The 19234-nt window shown below is 37.0% G+C and overlaps 1 protein-coding gene across 4 annotated transcripts in view; it reads right to left on the reverse strand.

Moving 5' to 3' along the window:
- The window catches only part of POLR3B (RNA polymerase III subunit B), a 137489-nt gene that overhangs the window by 12862 nt on the left and 105393 nt on the right, over nucleotides 1–19234 (reverse strand). For all 4 annotated transcript variants that reach the window (XM_036252172.1, XM_036252175.1, XM_036252173.1 and 1 more), the window contains 2 exons: nucleotides 2070–2173; nucleotides 572–738 (listed from right to left, as the gene is read on the reverse strand). In XM_036252172.1, coding sequence (XP_036108065.1) covers nucleotides 572–738; nucleotides 2070–2173 — 271 coding nt within the window. The remainder of the gene's footprint in view (nucleotides 1–571; nucleotides 739–2069; nucleotides 2174–19234) is intronic.

Consider the following 19234-nt stretch of genomic DNA (forward strand, 5'->3'; position numbering starts at 1 on the left):
TCCATTTTGTTCACTGTTACAAAGCTAGTACCTAGCTCACGTTTGGTCTTCAATACATCTGTAGTCTGTGAATGTGCAAATGTAAGGCTTCAGGCCTCTTACAGAGCACTAATTATCTGATATTCACCATATTAACACAGAGCAAGTTCAATAGCAAGGAATTTTGCATTATATATAATTGAGTTGTTCCTGAAAAGTTGTGTAGAAATCCTATTTTGGTAAATTATATGTTTTCTACTTTTTAAATGATAGCCCCACCAGTAAAACAGCACTTCTTAATTTGTCAGATTTCTAAGGCTGGATTTTCTTTTCTCCCCCCCCTCCCCATTTTATTGTGATATAACTGACATATAACATTATGCAAGTTTAAGGTTTATAACATGTTGATTAGATATATTTATATATTGCAGAATGATTACCACCATAGCATTAGCTATCACCTCCATCATAAATCTGGATTTTCTTATATCAGATTTCTTAATGGAGTAAAGCTGAGTATCTTAGGGGCTCTTACCTCTTATCCTAGTAGAATCATACTTTTACTTTAAAACGCCTAAACATACTTACTTACCCTGTGATGCCAGATGTAACATAGTCTTTTCCCAAGTAGTTATAACCATGGCGAACGAGGTCCTCACACACATCCTTCACCTTGCTGCCTCCAAAAGCAGTACCATAGTGGAATCTGCCATCTAACACGCCTGCTTTGCCAGCCAACAGCTCAATTAACTTTCCTACCTGTGGAATGGGAACAAATTGAGTACTTTCCTGTGGTATAGAAATCCTGTTTGTTTAGTTCTGGCCTATTTCCCTAAAGAATTGAGAATACTACTATTAATAAGAGTGATATATTTAACAGTAGTAAGTATTTATCGCTCTCTTATTGTATGACTAACAGTTGAAAAAGCTTGACATGTGTGATCTAAGTTTATGCCTCCCAAAACTGCTATGAAATAGGTACTAATGATACTGTTATAAATAACCTGGTTATTAATAACAGGAAAGGAGCCACAGGAAGGCCAGATAATATAGATATACCATTCGTATGGCTTTGCCAGGAAGCCGCAGTTTAACACACTCCAGGTCTGTTCCCCGCAGATCTTGGGGGGAAAAGACTGGACAAAAGAAGAATAGGTGCATGCCCAGTAAGGTCTGGGTGACATAGGGAAGGTACTTGCCTGTCAGTCACAGCTGGGAACAGGTCATTGGCCAGAGTAGGCATGGCCACTTGCAAGTGCAGAAAGATTTGAGATAGTTAAACCCCTCTCTCTCTCTTGCTCACTTGGGACACCTGTTGCAGGGAATGTGCTCTATTAGCACACCTGCTTTCACCCACATGGCCATGGCCATGTGGACAACACACACAATGGAATAATGGATTACAACTAGCCTGATGCTACGTCATACCCAACTCCACCATGGAATGGAAACTTTGGACACTGGCTCTCCTTTCAGCTCTGCTGATTTCCAGCTATACCTCCTCCTGGACTGGATTAGGGGAAATGGGACTCTGGAAATGTGGGGATATAATTCCACACAAATAAAAATCACTTATTCTCCTTTGAGAGTCTCAGAAAATTCTTTTTCTCAAGATATCATAAGCACCACACCTTAATCCATTGGGGAAGGGGATCCCCCACTTCCACCACTGGATACTTCACTTCCACCGATAACACTATTATTTCTCTGACTTTACATATGAGGAAACTGAAGTACACAGAGATTAAGCAACTTTCCCAAATCATACAGCTGGTAAATGGTGGAGCCAGGATTATAAAACAATAAGCACTAGAAAGGAAGATGCATTAGGTTCAATACAAGGGGTTCGTTTTGCTAAGGGGTATTTTTGCCACTCAGAAGACTGCTCTGGAAGGAAAGGGCAAAGCTGCTCCACATTCCCTCTGCAGAGGAGAGTAGTCCCGCATTAGCAGGAACCAGGAACCTATTTATTTCACTAGGGGTCAAAGGCCCTTTCTAAAAATCAGTTTCAGGGTCCCATCACCTCCACTAACCACAAACCAACTGCCAGCTTTCTTATTAAAAGCAGTGCCTCTAAAAAACATACTGACCGTCATTCGTGATGGGAAGCCATGAGGGTTCATTATGATGTCGGGACAGATGCCAGAGTCACAAAATGGCATGTCTTCCTGAGGGACGATCAAACCACAGACACCTGGGGGAGAGAAGATTTCATGGCATGTAAAGCAAACTGGCAGAAAGGAAGAATACAGTATTTAATTGGGATCTCCCTGCTGCTATCTCTATTTCTATTTCTCTCAAACTTTCCCCAGGGTCTCTATCAAGAGCAACAAAAGCAATTTCTACAATCCAGCTAGACAAACAGTTCAAACACGACTGTCCTTGCAGAAAGGCAGTGCAGCCTCCAGCCTGGCCTGCTGGCATGACACACAGTGGTGCTGTCAGGCTACTTGCCCAACCTCCGAAATGGAAGAGCAGTGACTTCACTTGGCCCTAGTCGGGTCAACGTCCCTGAAACTGCAAGTCAGCAGCAATTTCACTCATTGGCAGCTTGTCCATGATCTGCTACATATTGTACCCAAATCACAGTTCTCTGACCACCAAACACAGAACTAACTGAATGAAGGCTGTGTTTATTTATTTATTTTTATATGTTTTTATTGATTTTTCAGAGAGAGGAAGGGAAAGGGAGAGATGGAACATCGATGAGAGGGAAACATTGATCAACTACCTCCTGTATGCCCCCCACTGGGGAATCTGGCCCACAACCTGGCCATGTGCCCTGACCGGGAATTGATCCGGTAACCTCTTGGTGCATGGGTTGATGCTCAGCCACTGAGCCACACCAGCCAGGCTAAATAAACTGTGGTTTTAAACTGTGGTTTTAAAAACCTGTGACAAGAAATACTCATGTGTGGCTGATATGCTAATGGGTCTACCAACTACAGAGTGCTGGCTGGTTAGCTGATTTTTGCCAGAGCTTCCCTTGCCGAGTCTAAACTGCCCTGAGGAATTTTAATCCGTATAGCTTATAACACATTAGAAAAGTGATCTTTGATTGAAGTGGTAAAGTTGAACAATAAAATTAAATACCAAATTATTCTTGGAAGACTAAAATTGGAAATGTATTCTAAGAATGAAAACAGAACAAAACAAAAACCTACCAACTTTATATACACTACCGATAGTCTCTTAAATTGACTACTTTTTTACTCCCTTAATAATATTCTCATTTGTACAGAATGTTGTTGATTAAATAGATGGTAATTCCTCTTATTTCCTTTTCTTAGTAGGAGAAATAGAAGGATAATTTAGATTGTTAATCACAATCTATATAATTTAGAATTGGAACACTAGTATACAATGGCATTGGATCAAAAAATGCTTTTATATTTAGTAAGATAAAATTCCTCTTCCCTTGTATATAAATTATTAACTATCTGTATCTATTGAAAATAAATTGCTCTCAAAGAAACTTTTCATTGCTCAGTTTGATTTCTATATAATTACTCCAACTATTTTAAAATGAAATTTGGGGGCGGTTCAAAGAAAAGAAAGTCATTTGCCTATTTAACATTGGTTATTAATATTCTATTTCTAATGGCTGCCAACAATATGGCAATTAGGTTTGTAGAGTTGAATTCCAATGTATGTAGGTACTTTAACAGGTTTTTTGGTTGAAATTACATTGTTTATTATAAAGAAAGTATGCTTCCCTACATGAGGAACAGAAACATTCAGTGCACTTTATTTCAAATTCAGCTATAATGTGTTAAAAATTAAATGAAGCAGATTTAATTTTCCCTCCAAAAATTCTTCTTGTCCACATTGAAATGATCTGATCAAACACTAGGGCTACTGGGAAATCTGCTCTGAAAGACATGCAGCTGTAAATCTAGGTGCACCGGTAACAACATTGGCAGTGAATGAAATGTTAAAAACAGCAATCAATCCCTAAAGAGGCCCGTCCTGGGATGTGCTTGGGTGAGAATGTCATTTTGGTAGGTGAGGAGGTGGGGGTTCAGCCATATCCCTTAAAAATAAACCAAAGAAAAACTTCAGCAGCCCTTCAGCAGTAGTTCTCAGTGGGTGTCTGTGGCTGCTCAGCAGGAAGCTGCTTGTTCACCCTCTATCAAGAGAAGGTGTGAGTGAGGGGCAGGAGGTAGCAAACCCAGGGAGAAAGCATGGCATACTTATACTGGATGACGGTAAGGAGAGAAATGATTTGCATTTTCAATTTTAGCCAACAGGTTAATTCCAGCAATGTAACTTTATTTTGTTATTAAAATAAAGCAATGCTCTTTCCCCTGAAATCTGAATCTTTAATAACTCTGCTTGAAATCTGATTAATTTTTAGCACAGAGCTTCCTTTTTGGGAAGTTATTTTCTTACTAGCTCTTTTCTGACAATGAATTTAAAAAAACATATAAGTGACTTTCAGATTTTTTCATTCCATTACAGAAAATGTTTTGGCCACATCTGAATCAAGGGCACCTGTAAGCCAAAAATTAAATCTTCGCTAACTTAAAATTACTTTAGGCTCTGAAACCCTTTTATATGCCAAGATGGTTCCCATAGCAGACAGCCCTGTGTTGTTTGTTTTGTGTGAAAGTGAATGATAAAGGATCCATGAAATCGACACAGAAAGCCAGAACAGCAGAAAGAACTGAGGGCTCTCCATCACTGCAGCTTCTACCCTCTGCTGACTTGCAGAACAATGGAAGCTACACATCCAACTGCAGATCTAACACAGCTGTGCATTTCATTAGATGAAGAGCACTAGTGACACAAGTAAATAATTAACTTATTCTGGTCCGCTGACTGTGCTTATGAGACCAGTCATAGCTGACAGATTTTAATACAAGTTAACACAAAGAAACCATAATGAGCTTAGAAGTTAAAACAAAATATTTAGACAGAATTTGATGATCTCAAATCTCAAATTAGACAGATGATTTTTAAAAGTTTGCATTTTACTGAATTCATTAGGGGGAGAAAAGAGTTCTCAATCTTACAACCAGACTTTTTTTCTTTTCTTTTTAAAGAAATGGTATTTCTCTGTTTCAAAGTTATTCAAATTCTAAACCAAGCAAGAAGCTTTCTTTTAGTTTCATATAAAAAATTGTAATTTATTTCCAGGGACAGAGCATAAAATCTCTTCCTATATTTAGAACTCTTAAAAGTTATAGTCACTTTTCTTTAATGCTGGTTTAAAAATGTAAATGATATGCAGTACGCTTCAGTGTGTTAATACTCCTTGGATCCTTGAAAAGAAGATGGACTACAAATCAACCATATCTAATGGAAGCTGTTGTGAAACAATTACTGATTCATACCTTAAATGCTTACACAGCATTTCAGATATTAAAATAAAATTTCATCCCCTGGCTCATGCCTGTGTCCAAACCCCATTGTATATAGCACAACCTCCTGGCAGTGAAATGCAAATACACCAGTTTAACAGGCCCAGAAACATTTAATGCACTTACAGAGGCCACTGGGAATTAGACCATACACTATACTACAAAACTTTTAACAAATGAAAATAGATAATAAGAAAAATCTGACACACAAAAAGAGCAGAAACGTTCTACAGATATCCAGTCAAAGTAAAATTATTCTATCGCCATCTATCTTAATTTCAAGTTGTAAAGGTGAGAATGTAGGCAGTCTAAGAAACTACAAGTCTGACTGCCAAGCCACCCAGGAAAGGCAAATCTGGGGACCCAGTGTCACAGTTCCCTCAGTATCATGCCCCATACTAGAGGCTCTTACTCGGATTTGTTATTTCTAATTTCCATGGCCTAGTAGAAAAACATGTCATTTTAAGGATAGGTTTACCCAGCAAAAATCCAGTTAATCTTATGAATCATTCTTAGAAAGTATTTCTAATTATAAACAGAAACTGACTTGTTTAAAAGTAATTTTTTGGCTTTTTTTTTGGTATGTGCCCCTAGCAGGAACCGAACCCAGGACTCTTTGGTCCGTAGGCAGATGCTCCTGTTTTTGTTTTTTTATTTTTAAGTTAGTTTTAGTGTAATGGTCCTATCTCAATTCAAATAGGAAAAAAAAAAAAAAAAAAAAAGAAGGTAAGAATATAATAAAAATGGTAAGGAAAAACTAAAGCATTCTAATACAGGAAAGCAAGTAGCAAGTACAGAAGACAACTTAATAACATCTTTGATTCAAATGCTATTTTGATGTGACTTCAATGTACTGGCAACCTGCTAGCAAATGGTTTTCTACTGTGTTGACAGCCAGGTCTCATTTTAATATCACACTCTGTTTCACTTTGTAACTTCAAAATATTTCCTTTAGCGAGTCTACCTTCCACATATAACCACTTTGGAATTAAATGTATCACTCTGAGGTTGATATATGTTCTTCCTCTTCCTTTTCTGAGCAAGGAAAGAGAGAGATAATAATTTCCCTCAATTACCAAGCATATGCTATGTGACAAGTGCTGTGATGGAGGTGGGGACATATGAAGAGGCTCAGGGACACAACTCCACTTGAGAGGAGTTCTACACAGATTAATCTGACTGAATGTTGAAAATAAAAACATTTATACAATTCAGCTTGCCACATTCCAATGCTCTAGATGTCATCTGTAAAGGACTTATCACTTCTTGGACTCTCAGATCTATGTAGGGCAGGAGATCAAGGAATCGGGTGACCTTAATTTGACTCTGTGCTGTTCAATTGACATTGTGTTTCCTAGGGGGGAAAGCACCACTTTCTGGCAAGCCTTAGTTGTTTGGTCTTTGTAATGGGAATAATTAGCACCTATCTCATGAGGCAATTGTGTCAAAAGAACAGATGAGAGGTACTAATGTCTGAGAGGTACTTTAAGGTCCTTAGAGAAAGGCAGCATCTAAATCCAAGGAATTATTATTATATAAGAAACCCGATTATTCTCAGCAGGAAGCAAACTAGCAAGCAAAGGAGACCAACTTAATGAATGAAAGAAGCAAGTGCAGTTGCACTAACTTTGGCTGACGAGGCTTAAAAAAACCCCACTCTGGCTGGGCTGTGCAGATAATTTCACACGACAAGGACAGTGTTTCCTAATAACTTAAGAACTTCACAGGACTTGGGCTGCGGATTTCTAGTGTGGAGGAGTTTACTGCTGATGAATATAGTGGTAAATGGGGCCAAAGAAGCAGCAGGAATGCTTTCAAGTTTGACTGTTCATATTAAGCAAGAAGTGTTTTTGCTTTGAATAAGCTCATCTCCATAAGCCTTTGTATATTCAGAAATGTAAATCTCTAAATCAAAACGTGAAAGCTAACACAGGTGGTTACTCCCTTTCTTCCTTTCCCCCTTTCCAGTGACTGAATTAACCTTCTTTTATTTTTCTCACCACCACCTTAACTAATCCCAAGGCGGAGGGGAGGAGACAAAAACTGTTGAATCATATTAGCTTTGTTCTGTTGTTGAATCACTTCCAGATCTATCACATCACTTGCCATATCCCGGTTGACATAATTTTAATTCGGCTCTTCCTTACATGTTAACAGATAAATAATGCATAAGAAAACTTGATTAGCTTTCTTATTAAAACATCACTCTAAATGAGAGGAGGCGCTAGAAGACAATACAGTTTTTACATGGCTTTCCCATGAGCAGTTGAATGGTTTGATGTGATAAATTTGCATAGTCTGAAGCACACAAAGGGCTGATTAATTGAAACCCTTACAATGCTTCTGGAAGCAGCTATTGTAAAACAATAACCATAGGAACTTTACAAAATACACACGGCTGAATGTGGCAAGAGCTTAATAAAATGTGTTGAGGCTACACTATTTGGAAACAGAACTGGAGATTTTTATTCTGGGCCATAAAACACTAAACACCCTAATTTCAAAGCTTTAGTTGGATATTTACTGAAAGGTCAGAGGGTTACTGGCTAGCTACTGAAGACAAAATTTGTTCTTAAAATAGTAAATAAAATCTCCTTACAGTAAAGGTGCATATGTGGACAAAACAATTCTGATTTCTAACATTAAAGTGATAGCTGCCAGAGTTTCTTTTTGGATCCAAACTGATGGATTGTTTGGCATCACACACCTTATCTTGGAGCTCTTACTATTAGCTCCACTGGCCTCCTTTCTCCCCTCCCACTTAGAATCTTTCAAACAGGATCAAGCAAAATAGGGAGCCAAAGACATCCGACTTTGAAACTTCAGTCTAGGAGAAGATTTTACACAGTGCTCAAGTGCTACATGAGTACAAACTATTATTATTATTACTTTAAATCAGAGTCTTTTCAGGCTCTCAGTTTTAGAAAACATAATCTAGAAAAAGGAAATAAATGAAGGTCTGGAAAAAGCAGTTTTTACCCAAACCTTGCTTAACAAACTTTCCTCTAGGCTTCCTGACACACACAATTTAACATTTTCCTACTTCCCACAGCCTCTTCGTACCTACTGTATAAAGATTCCTTAATGTATAGGAAAGTCAGCGTGGGTTTTCGTTTTTTCTAATAAACAATCAAAATCTTAATAAATTAATTCAACAGGTTGTTGAAAAACTTTTTAAATGCAAAGTAAAAAAAAAAAATGACCTTATAATGGAAGTTTTGTTAAACAAGAGAGGGTCAAAGATGAATCTTCCAAATAATTTTATCCATAAATGCATAATCCTTATGAACCAAAGATATACAGAATCATTCTGTGAAAAACCTGCATTTTGATAAGACTATACTTCTAGTTTACAACAAAGGCTAACTTTACTCTATTTAAACAAGCTGTCTGAGGATTTAGGGGGAGATACTGAGTGTATGCCATTATCTCAGATTTGCAGTTATTAAAAAGCTTCTGTTTGCCAGGACACTTGCTCAAATACAGTTCTTCCTCTCCTTAGGAATACTGTTTGGTATTGCTGCCCGATTCTGTGATCTACAGAACCTTTGTTGAGGTGCTAATCCTTTTTCACATGAGAGACTGAGAAATGTTCTTTCAGGGAAATGATATATTGCTACACCCCCCTAACCCCCATCAAAGGAGTCCATGGTTTCCTCCCTCATTGTGAATGTCAGCAAAAGTAAGAGGAAAATATAATAATTTTGTTTGCCTGAACACTGAAATGAAAGTTGGAAATGCCTTAGGCTGACATAACTTTGGTTAAAGAATTTTTTAAAAAGTGGGAAATCTGCTCATTCCTCTACAAAGTGAACTATAAGCATCAGAAAAAGGAAGGCTTTGCCTGCTTTTGATGCATTACCTTCACATACAACTTATACCAAAGTTCAAGAGGCTTTCATAAGTTATTCTGATTTTAATAGACAGTGTAGTCTCCAATCCACATTACATATGGGTGTCTCTTTCCATCTTTAACTTTCTATAAATGGATCAAGAAAGACTATGAAGAAAAAACATGAAGAACATTCCAGACCCATGTTCTACTCCATTTCCCTCTATGGAGCATCATTATGCATCTATCATAAGTCATGGCTTCACTCTTAGGTACCAAGAAGTCCAGAACACTTGGAAAGGAGATTAAGACCTCAGGGTTTTAATATTTATCTCTAACTGAAATGAAAACAAAACTTAAAAACTGTCCTTCCCTTGTACACAAACACACAATAAATTCACAACTTTGGTGCATAAAAGGTTATTACTAAATCATCTCACCATTCCACTAAAGAATGAACTGTTCTAAAGATTCTTGATCAAAGGCCCAGCTCTTTTGCAGGGAGCTGATTCACTGTACATTTACCGATGAGGTACATAACGGACTTCAAAAAGATCCAAAGGAGGACTGTACTTTATTAAACTATGAGTTTCTCATTAGAAGACTGCAATGAAATTCCCTTATCTAAGAAGTATGCTGTGAGCGAGCCCTAACCATTCTTCAAGCTGGAGCAGTCTTTATGTTAATTGGGATACCCTTTTCTTTATGAAATACTTTCTCCTTCCTGCATACTTGGCTCTCTGCTTAGTCACCCTCCATTCTTGAGGTCACAGAAGGCAACGCTGCTTATTGGGTCTGTTGCATTTTTAACAGCTACTGATCAAACACTTTCACTTCTTCAGTTGGACTTCTCTGATCAATTACATCCAATCTTTGCTTAACATAGCACTGATATTGATCCTCAAGGACTTAATACTGATTCTCCTGCTCCAGTTTACCCACACATTCTGTCTTTTTCAATCTTCCTCAGTTCTTCTATAAGTATAAACCACTGCTGTATAGTTTCCTCTTCACCTTTGTTTCATTTAGCTACTAATTCTACCACCTTTGAAGTGTTCAGGCTTGAGCAGGATAGACACTCATGGTCTGTGAAATTAAATCCTCAAATCTCCTCTAATTGTTAGAGAGTATATTTTAAGAGGTATTAGGTGCAGAAATGCAATCTATGCACTATACATACACAAAAAGAATCTCTAACAACAGCTCTGTAAAAGTCAACTTTTAACAAAAGACAAAAATCAGGCAATCTGCAAGGCCATGTTGCTTTCTGAACACTAAGAACAACAAATTTAATGCTCTAAATGGAGGGGGAAAAAGAGGTGGGCATAAAGACACACTAAATCAAAATACTCATTACATTTTTCACATGTTAGCTTGCAGGTGGTGCTACAAAGAAAAAATAGTATTTCCAAACAACTCTCCATGTAAGAGTGAAAACCAAGTTCAACTAACTACTGGTCTTACTCTGGCATGTATCTAGATCATCAGAAACAAATCACTGCAGGAATCATGGTGTGACACATACACTCTGAAAATTCACAACACTGAAATTTTTATCAGCATTTTTCATGACAACCACAGAGCATAAATGATATTGTGAACTACATTTTCCATTTCATTCACATTTTACTTGCCAACATCCAACTTGCAAGTCTGATCCAGTTCCTATTTGCACCCCTACTAAGGGCTGGGTTGTTGCATTGCTCTTTAGACACTGCCAGCTGTGCCCGCTGCACATGAATGTAGCTCACTCTGCTCCGTTTCTGCTTCCAACTATCACAGCTGGCCAGACGGATCAGGAGAATGGTCAAACTTGAGGGCTCAGAAGTTTACTTCCTTTTATATCTGTTTAAATTCTTAACAGATTTTGAATTTTAACTAAGACTACTAAAACTTGACCAGAGGACCAATTAAAGGGAGTGGGAATATATTTTTACAATGAATTGATTTTAGAAGGCATGGGATACCTGAAAACACAGCGCTATTTTAGGAGCATGTCCTTATATGAGAGTTTGGCAGGCACTTCTGGAACAAAGTATGTGGGTAATAGTATTTACTCTGGATTGGTGGCTGAGAAGTGCTATGTAAAGTTTATCCAGGAAGAATAGGAATTTTAAGAAGATGATCACCTTAAGGAGGAAACAAAAAAGATGTATTAAGAAATATTAGTATTCAGTCAGTCTCAGGAGAAGGCTGTATCTTATCCAAGTGGACAGAGTGATAATGGGATATCCCCTTGCCAGAGATATTTGCAAGTATTATATCCCATTTGGTTGGTTGCCTTTTGTTTTGTTGGTGGTTTCTCTTGCTGTGCAGAAGCTTTTTAGTTTTATATAGTCCCATTTATTTATTTTTGCCTTTACTTGCCTTGTCTTTGGGGTCAAAGTCATAAAATCAACTTTAAGACCAAGATCCCCGAGTTTAGTACTTATGTTTTCTGTATGTAATTTATTGTTTCAGATCTTATATTAGGTATTTGATCCATTATGAATTCATTTTGGTACATGGAAGCAAACTATACATCTAGTTTCATTCTTTTGCATGTGGCTTTCCAATTTTCCCAGCATCATCTATTCAAGAGGCTTTTTATCCCTTCATTGTGTGCTTTTTGGTGCCTTTATGAAAAATTATTTGTCCATATACATGTAGTTGTGTTTCTGGGCTCTCAATTCCGTTCCATTCGTCTGCCAATACCACGCTATTTTGATTATTGTAGCTCTGTAGTATAATATGAAGTCAAGTACTGTGATACCTAGGGCTTCATTCTTTTCTCTGAAGACTACTTTGGCTATTCAGGGTCTTTTGTGGTTCTGTACAAATCTGACAATTTTTTGTTCTATTTCTTTAAAAAATGTCATTGGGATTTTGATGGGGGTTCCATTTCACTGTGTCTTTTTAAATCTCTTTTAACAATCTTTGTAGTTTTCAGTATAAAGGTCTTTCATATCCTTTGTTAAGTTTATTCCCAGGTATTTTATTCTTTTTGTTGCAATTACAAAAGAAACTGTTTTTTTTTTCATTTCTTTTTCTGAAATTTCATTGTTAGTATATAGGAATGCAGTGGATTTTTGTACATTTATTTTGTATCTTGCAACTTTACTGTATTTGTTTATTGTTTCTAATAGTTTAGTGGTGTCTTTAGGGTTTTCTATATATAGAATTGTGTCATCTGCAAAAAGTAACACATTTACTTTTTCATTCCCAATTTGGATGCCTGTTATTTCTTCTCTTGCCTGAATGCTCTGGCCAGGACTTCCAGAACTATATTGAATAAGAGTGGTGAGTGTGGACATTCTTGTCTTATCTCCCCCCCACACACACACCTTTTTTTTTTTTTAAGATGAAAAGCTTTCAGTTTTTCACCATTAAATTAGTAGCTGAGGGTTTGTCATATAGTCTTTATTGTGTTATTTTTCTTCTATAACCATTTTATTGAGTATTTAATTATAAATGGATATTGTATCGTATCAAAAAATTTTTTTTCTTCATCTATTGATAAGATCATATGATTTTTGATCCTTTTTAAATTTTTTAATCCTCACCCGGGGACATTTTTTTTTTTTTTTTTTGCAATTATCTTCAGATAGAGAGGGAGGGAGGGGGAAAAGAGAGAGAGAGGGAGAGAAACAACGATGTGAGAGAGAAAAATTGACTGGTTGCCACCTACACAACCCCAACCGGGGCCAGGGACAAACTGCAACCTAGGTACATGCCCTTAGCAGGAACCAAACCTGGGACTCTCTGGTCAGCAGGCTGATGCTCTAACCTCTGAGCAAAACTGGCCAGGGCTGATCCTTTGTTTTGTTACCATGGTGTACATTGATCTATTTGTGTATGCTGAACCATTCTTGTGCCCCTGGAATGAAACCCCCCACTTGATTATGATGTAGTATTTTTTATGTATTGTCATATTCCATTTGCTAATATTTTGTTTAGGATTTTTGCATCTGTATTCATCAGAGATATTGGTATGTCGTTTTTTGTGTGTGTTATCCTTGCCAGCTTTTAGTATTAGGGTTATGTTGGCCTCATAAACTGTGTTAAGAAGTACTGACTCCTTTTCAATTTTTTTGAAGAGTTTGAGAAGGATAGGTTTTAAATCTTCTTTGAATGTTTGGCAGAATTCACTGTGAGGTAATCTTGACTTGTACTTTTATTTGGGGGAGATTTTTGATAGTTGTTCAATTTCCTCATTGTTGATTGGTATATTTAGATTTTCCAATTCTTCATGGTTCAGTCTAGGAAGGTTATATACTTCTAGGAACTTACCATTTCTTCTATGTTATGGAATTTGATGGCATATAGTCTTTCATGGTATTCTAGTATGATACTTTATGTATCTGTGGTAACTTCTTTTTCATTTCTGATTTTGTTTATATGAGTCTTGTCTCTTTATTCCCCTTAGTTTAGCCAGGAGTTTGTCAATTTTATTAACCTTTTCAAAGAATCGCTTCTATATTGTATTGTTCTTTTGTAAAGTTTTGGTTGTTGTTCTTTATTTCTTCATTTCTGCTCTAATTTTTATTATTTCCATTCTTCTGCTGGCTTTGATTTGCTTTTGTCCTTTTTCTAATTCTTTAAGATGTAATGTTAGGTTGTTTACTTGAGATTTCTCTTGTTTCTTGAGACAGGTTTATAATGATATAAATTTCCCTCTCATTACTGCTTTTGCTGCATCCCAGAAGTTCTGGTGTATGGTCATTCTCATTTGTCTTTCTATATATTTTGATCTCACTTTTTATTTCTACTTTGACTCAGATATTTTTAGTATTATGTTGTTTAATCTCCATATATTTGTGGTTTTCTTTACTTCCTTTTTAGTTTATTTATAATTGCATAGCACTGTGGTAAGAAAATATGTTTGATATGCTTTCAATCTTCTTAAATTTGTTGAGGCTAGTTTTGTGACCCAACATATGGTCTATCCTTGAGAATGTTCCATGTACACTGGAGAAGAAAGTATAATTTGATGTTATGGGATGAAAGGCTCTGTAAATGTCAATTATGTCCATTAGCTGTAATGTGTCTTTTATGGCCAATATTTCTTTATTGCTTTTCTGTTTGGATGATCTATCTAGAGCTGTCAATGGAGTATTTAGGTCCCCTACTATGATTGTGTTTTTGTCAGTTTATTCCTTTAGTTCTGTGAGTAGTCGCTTTATATATTTTGGTGCTCCCTGACTGGGTACATATATATTGAGGAGTGTTAATGTCTTCTTGATGTAGTGTCCCCTTTATCATTATAAAATGTACCTTTGTCTCATTACACTTATAGTCTTAAAATCTATTCTGTCAGATATAAGTATAACTACACCTGCATTTCTGTGGATGCTATTTGCTTGAAGAATCATTTTCCACCCTTTCACTCTGAGTCTGTCTTTGTCTTTGCAGCTTAGATGTATTTCCTGAGGATAGCATATGGTTGGATTTATTTTTATTTTTTTATCCAAACTGCTACTCTGAATCTTTTTCCCTCGTGCCTTTTGGTTGTAATTCAGTCCATTTACATTTAGAGTAATAACTGATATATGATTTTCAATAGCTATTTTATCTTTTGTTTTCTGATAGCTCTATGCCTCCATTTGTTCTTTTCCTTTTGTTTCTGTCTGTCATTTCTGTCTGTCGGTATTTCATACATTGTTCTTCTGTTTCATCTTTTCATAAGTTATGAGCCTCAGTTTTGCTTTTGCTTTGTTTTTTGTTTTTTAAATTTTTTATTATATATTTTTTCGTTACAGATGTTTCTCCTTTTTTACCCCATTGGCACACCCCTTCCCATCCCCCCCCCCCCGCCCTGGCCCCAGCTTGGTTGTCCATGTCCATTGGTTATGCATGCATGCATGTAAGTTCTGTGGTTTATCTCTTCCCATCCCCCCAGCCCCTCTTCTGAGGGATGTCAGTCTGTGCCCTACTTCCATGTTTCTGGGACTACCGTATTCCTCAGACTGTCAAGTACAGTGATACCTCGGTTCTCGAACATAATTCGTTCCAGGAGGACGGTCGAGAACCGAATTGTTCGAGAACCGAAGCAATGAAACCCAATAGGAAAGCGTGACTCCACAAAGCGTGACTCTCTCTCTGTACTCACACTGATGACGCAAGCAAGGCGCGATGGGCCGAATGAACGCCATTCGGCTCAACTCGGCTCATCTCGGAAGTTCGAGTTCCAAATATTTGTTCGGATTCCGAGACAAAAGTTTCTCGAATCTCCTGGTCGAATACCGATGTGGTCGAAAACCGAGGCGTTCGAGAACCGAGGTATCACTGTACATTATATTCCGTATATAAGTGAGATCATGTGGTATTTGTCTTTTTCTGCTTGGCTTATTTCACTTACGATAATACTTTCCAGGTCCCTCCATGTTGTCTCAAAGGGTAAGAGACCGTTCTTTCTTACAGATGCATAGTACTCCATTGTGTACGTGGACCACTGCTTTTTTATCCATTTGTCTGCTGATGGACACCTGGGCTGTTTCCAGATCTTAGCTATTGTAAATAGTGCTGCTATGAACATGGGGGTACATATATTCTTCCTGATTGATGTTTGAGGCTTCGTAGGGTATATTCCTGGAAGCAGGATCACTGGGTCAAATGGAAGTTCAATTTTTAATTTTTTCAGGTAACACCATATTGCTTTCGATAGTGGCTGCACCAGTCTGCATTCCCACCAGCAGTGTACTAGAGTCTCCTTTTCTCCACACCCTCGTCAACACTTGTTGTTTGATGATTTGTTGATGGTGGCCATACTGACAGGTGTGAGGTGATACCTCATTGTTGTTTTAATTTGCATCTCTCTGATGATTAGTGATGTTGAGCATTTCTTCATATGTCTCTTGGCCATTTGTATGTCCTGTTTGAGAGGTGTCTATTCAGCTCCTCTGCCCATTTTTTAATTGGGTTCTTTGTCTTCCTTTTGTTGAGTTGCAGGAGTACTCTATATATTTTGGAAATTAACCCCTTATCTGATATATCATTGGCAATGATGTTCTCCCATACAGTGGGTTGCCTTTCCATTTTAATGATTGTTTCTTTTGCTGTGCAGAAGCTTTTGAGTTAGATATAGTCCCATGTGTTCATTTTTTCCTTTGTTTCTGTTGCCTTAGGTGATGTATCGGTGAAAATTCTGCTGCGTATGATGTCCGAAATTTTGTTGCCTACATTTTCTTCTAGAATTTTTATAGATTTTCGGGTCACATTTAAGTCTTTTATCCATTTTGAGTTTATTTTTGTGTATGGTGTAAGTTGATGGTCTAGTTTCATTTTTTTGCATGTAGTTGTCCAATTTTCCCAAGACCATTTATTAAAGAGGCTGTCTTTACTCTATTGTATGCTCTTGCCACCTTTGCAAATATTAATTGAGCATATTGCCTTGGGTCTATTTCTGAGTTCTCAGTTCTGTTCCACTGGTCTATATGTCTATTCTTGTGCCAGTACGAGGCCGTTTTGATTATAGTCGCTTTGTAGTATAACCTGATATCTGGTATTGTGATCCCACCTACGTTGTCCTTCTTTTTCAAAATTGCTGTGGCTATTTGGGGACTTTTTTGGTTCCATATGAACTTCTGAAGTATTTGTTCTAGTTCTGTGAAATATGTCGTTGGTATTTTGATGGGGATTGCATTGAATCTATAGATTGCTTTGGGTAATATGGACATTTTAATGATGTTAATTCTTCCAATCCATGAACAAGGTATGTGCTTCCACTTTTTTATATCCCCCTTCCCCTTTTTTTTCAATGTCCTGTAGTTTTCTGCAAATCGGTCCTTTATTTCTTTGGTTAAGTTTATGCCTAGGTATCTTAATTTTTTTGCCACAATAATAAATGGCATTGTATTTTCAGTTTCTCTTTCTGTGAGTTCATCATTAGTGTATACGAATGCCATCAATTTCTTGACGTTAATTTTGTATCCTGCTACTTTGCCAAATGCATTTATTAAGTCTAGTAGATTTTTGATGGAGTCTTTAGGGTTTTCTATGTATAATATCATGTCATCTGCAAATAAAGACAGTTTCACTTCCTCCTTTCCAATTTGGATCCTTTTTATTTTTTCCTCATGTCTGATTGCTGTGGCTAAGACTTCCAGTACTATGTTAAATAAGAGTGGCGAAAGTGGACGTCCCTGTCTTGTTCCAGTTCTTAAGGGAAATGTTTTTAGTTTCTGTCCATTGAGTATGATGTTGGCTGTAGGTCTTTCATATATGGCCTTTATTATGTCGAGATATGATCCCTATATTTCCACATTGCTGAGCATTTTTATCAGAAATGGATGCTGGATTTTGTTGAATGCTTTTTCAGCATCTATTGATATGATCATGTGCTTTTTATTCTTCATTTTGTTTATGTGGTGTATCACATTTATTGATTATCGAATATTGTAACAGCCTTGCATCCCTGGAATGAATCCCACTTGGTCATGGTGAATAATTTTTGTGATGTATTGTTGGATCCGATTTGCTAGAATATTGTTCAGGATTTTGGCGCCCTATGTTCATCAGGAATATTGGCCTCTAGTTTTCTTTCTTTGTAGTGTCTTTTTCTGGTTTTGGAATTAGAATTATGCTGGCCTCATAGAACGAGTTTGGAAGTCTTCCTTCTTCTTGAATTTGTTGAAATAGTTTGAGGAGAATGGGTGTTAGTTCTTTTTAGAATGTTCGGCAAAACTCCCCCGTGAAGACATCTGGGCCTGGGAGAGTCTTGATTACCTCTTCAATTTCCTTAGTTGTTATTGGTCTGTTCAAGCTTTCTGTCTCTTCCCGGTCCAGTTTTGGGAGACTGTGTGTTTCCAGAAATTTGTCCATTTCGCTTAGATTGTCGAATTTGTTGCCATATAGTTGTTCATAGTAGCTGTTAATAATCTTTGTATTTCTGTGGTGTCGGTTGTTACTTCTCTTTCACTTCTGATTTTGTGTATTTGGGTTCTCTCTCTTTGTTTCTTGGTGAGTCTGCTAAGGGTCCATCAATCTTGTTTATCTTTAAAAAAAACCCAGCTCTTTGTTTCATTGATCCTTTGAATTGTTTTTTGGTCTCTATGTCATTTATTTCTGCTCTGATCTTTACTATTTCCTTCCTTCTACTTGCTCTGGGGTTTTCCTTTTGTTTGCTTTCTAATTCTTTAAGTCGTGAGGTTAGATAGTCTATTAGAAATTTTTCTTGTTTCTTGAGGTAGGCTTAGTGCTATGAACTTCCCTCTCACAACTGCTTTCGCTGCATCCCATAGATTTTGTGCTGTTGTTTGTTCATTTTCATTGGTTTCCAGAAAGTTTTTAATTTCTTCCTTGATCTCCTTGGCAACCCATTCATTGTTCAATAACATGCTATTTAGCCTCCATGTGTTCAAATGTCTTTGCATGTTCTTGCTGCAATTGATTTCTAGTTTCATGCCATTGTGATCTGAGAAGATGGTTGATATGATTCCAATCTTCTTGAACTTGTAGAGATTTAGTTTGTGTTTTATCGTGTGGTCTATCTTTGAGAATGTCCCATGTGCACTTGAGAAGAATGTGAATTCTGTAGTTTTGGGGTGTAATTCTCTGTAGATATCTATTAAATCCATATGGTCTAGTGCTAGATTTAGAGTCTCTGTTTCCTTGATAATTTTTTTGTCTAGAGGATCTATTCAGTGGTGTCAAGGGGGTGTTGAAGTGCCCTGTTATGATTGTATTGCTGTCAATTTCTCCTTGGAAGTCCTCCAGAAGATTTTTAATATATTTTAGTGCTCCTATATTGGGTGCATATATGTTTATCAAGGTTATATCTTCCTGTTCTATAGATCCTTTCAATATTATGTAGTGGCATTCTTTTTCTCTATTTATGGCCTTCATTTTGAAATCTATTTTATCAGATATAAGTATTGCTACCCCAGCATTTTTTTGCTTTCCCTTGGCTTGGAAAATTTTTTTCTCATCCCTTCACTTTCAACTTATGTGAGTCTTTTGTTGTGAGGTGGGTCTCTTGTAAACAACATATAGATGAGTCATGCTTTCTTACCCAATCAGCTACTCTGTGTCTTTTATTATCGGAGCATTCAGTACATTTACATTTAAGGTGATTATTGATATG

The sequence above is a fragment of the Molossus molossus genome, unplaced genomic scaffold (assembly GCF_014108415.1).
Source record: "Molossus molossus isolate mMolMol1 unplaced genomic scaffold, mMolMol1.p scaffold_m16_p_10, whole genome shotgun sequence".
NCBI lineage: Eukaryota > Metazoa > Chordata > Mammalia > Chiroptera > Molossidae > Molossus > Molossus molossus.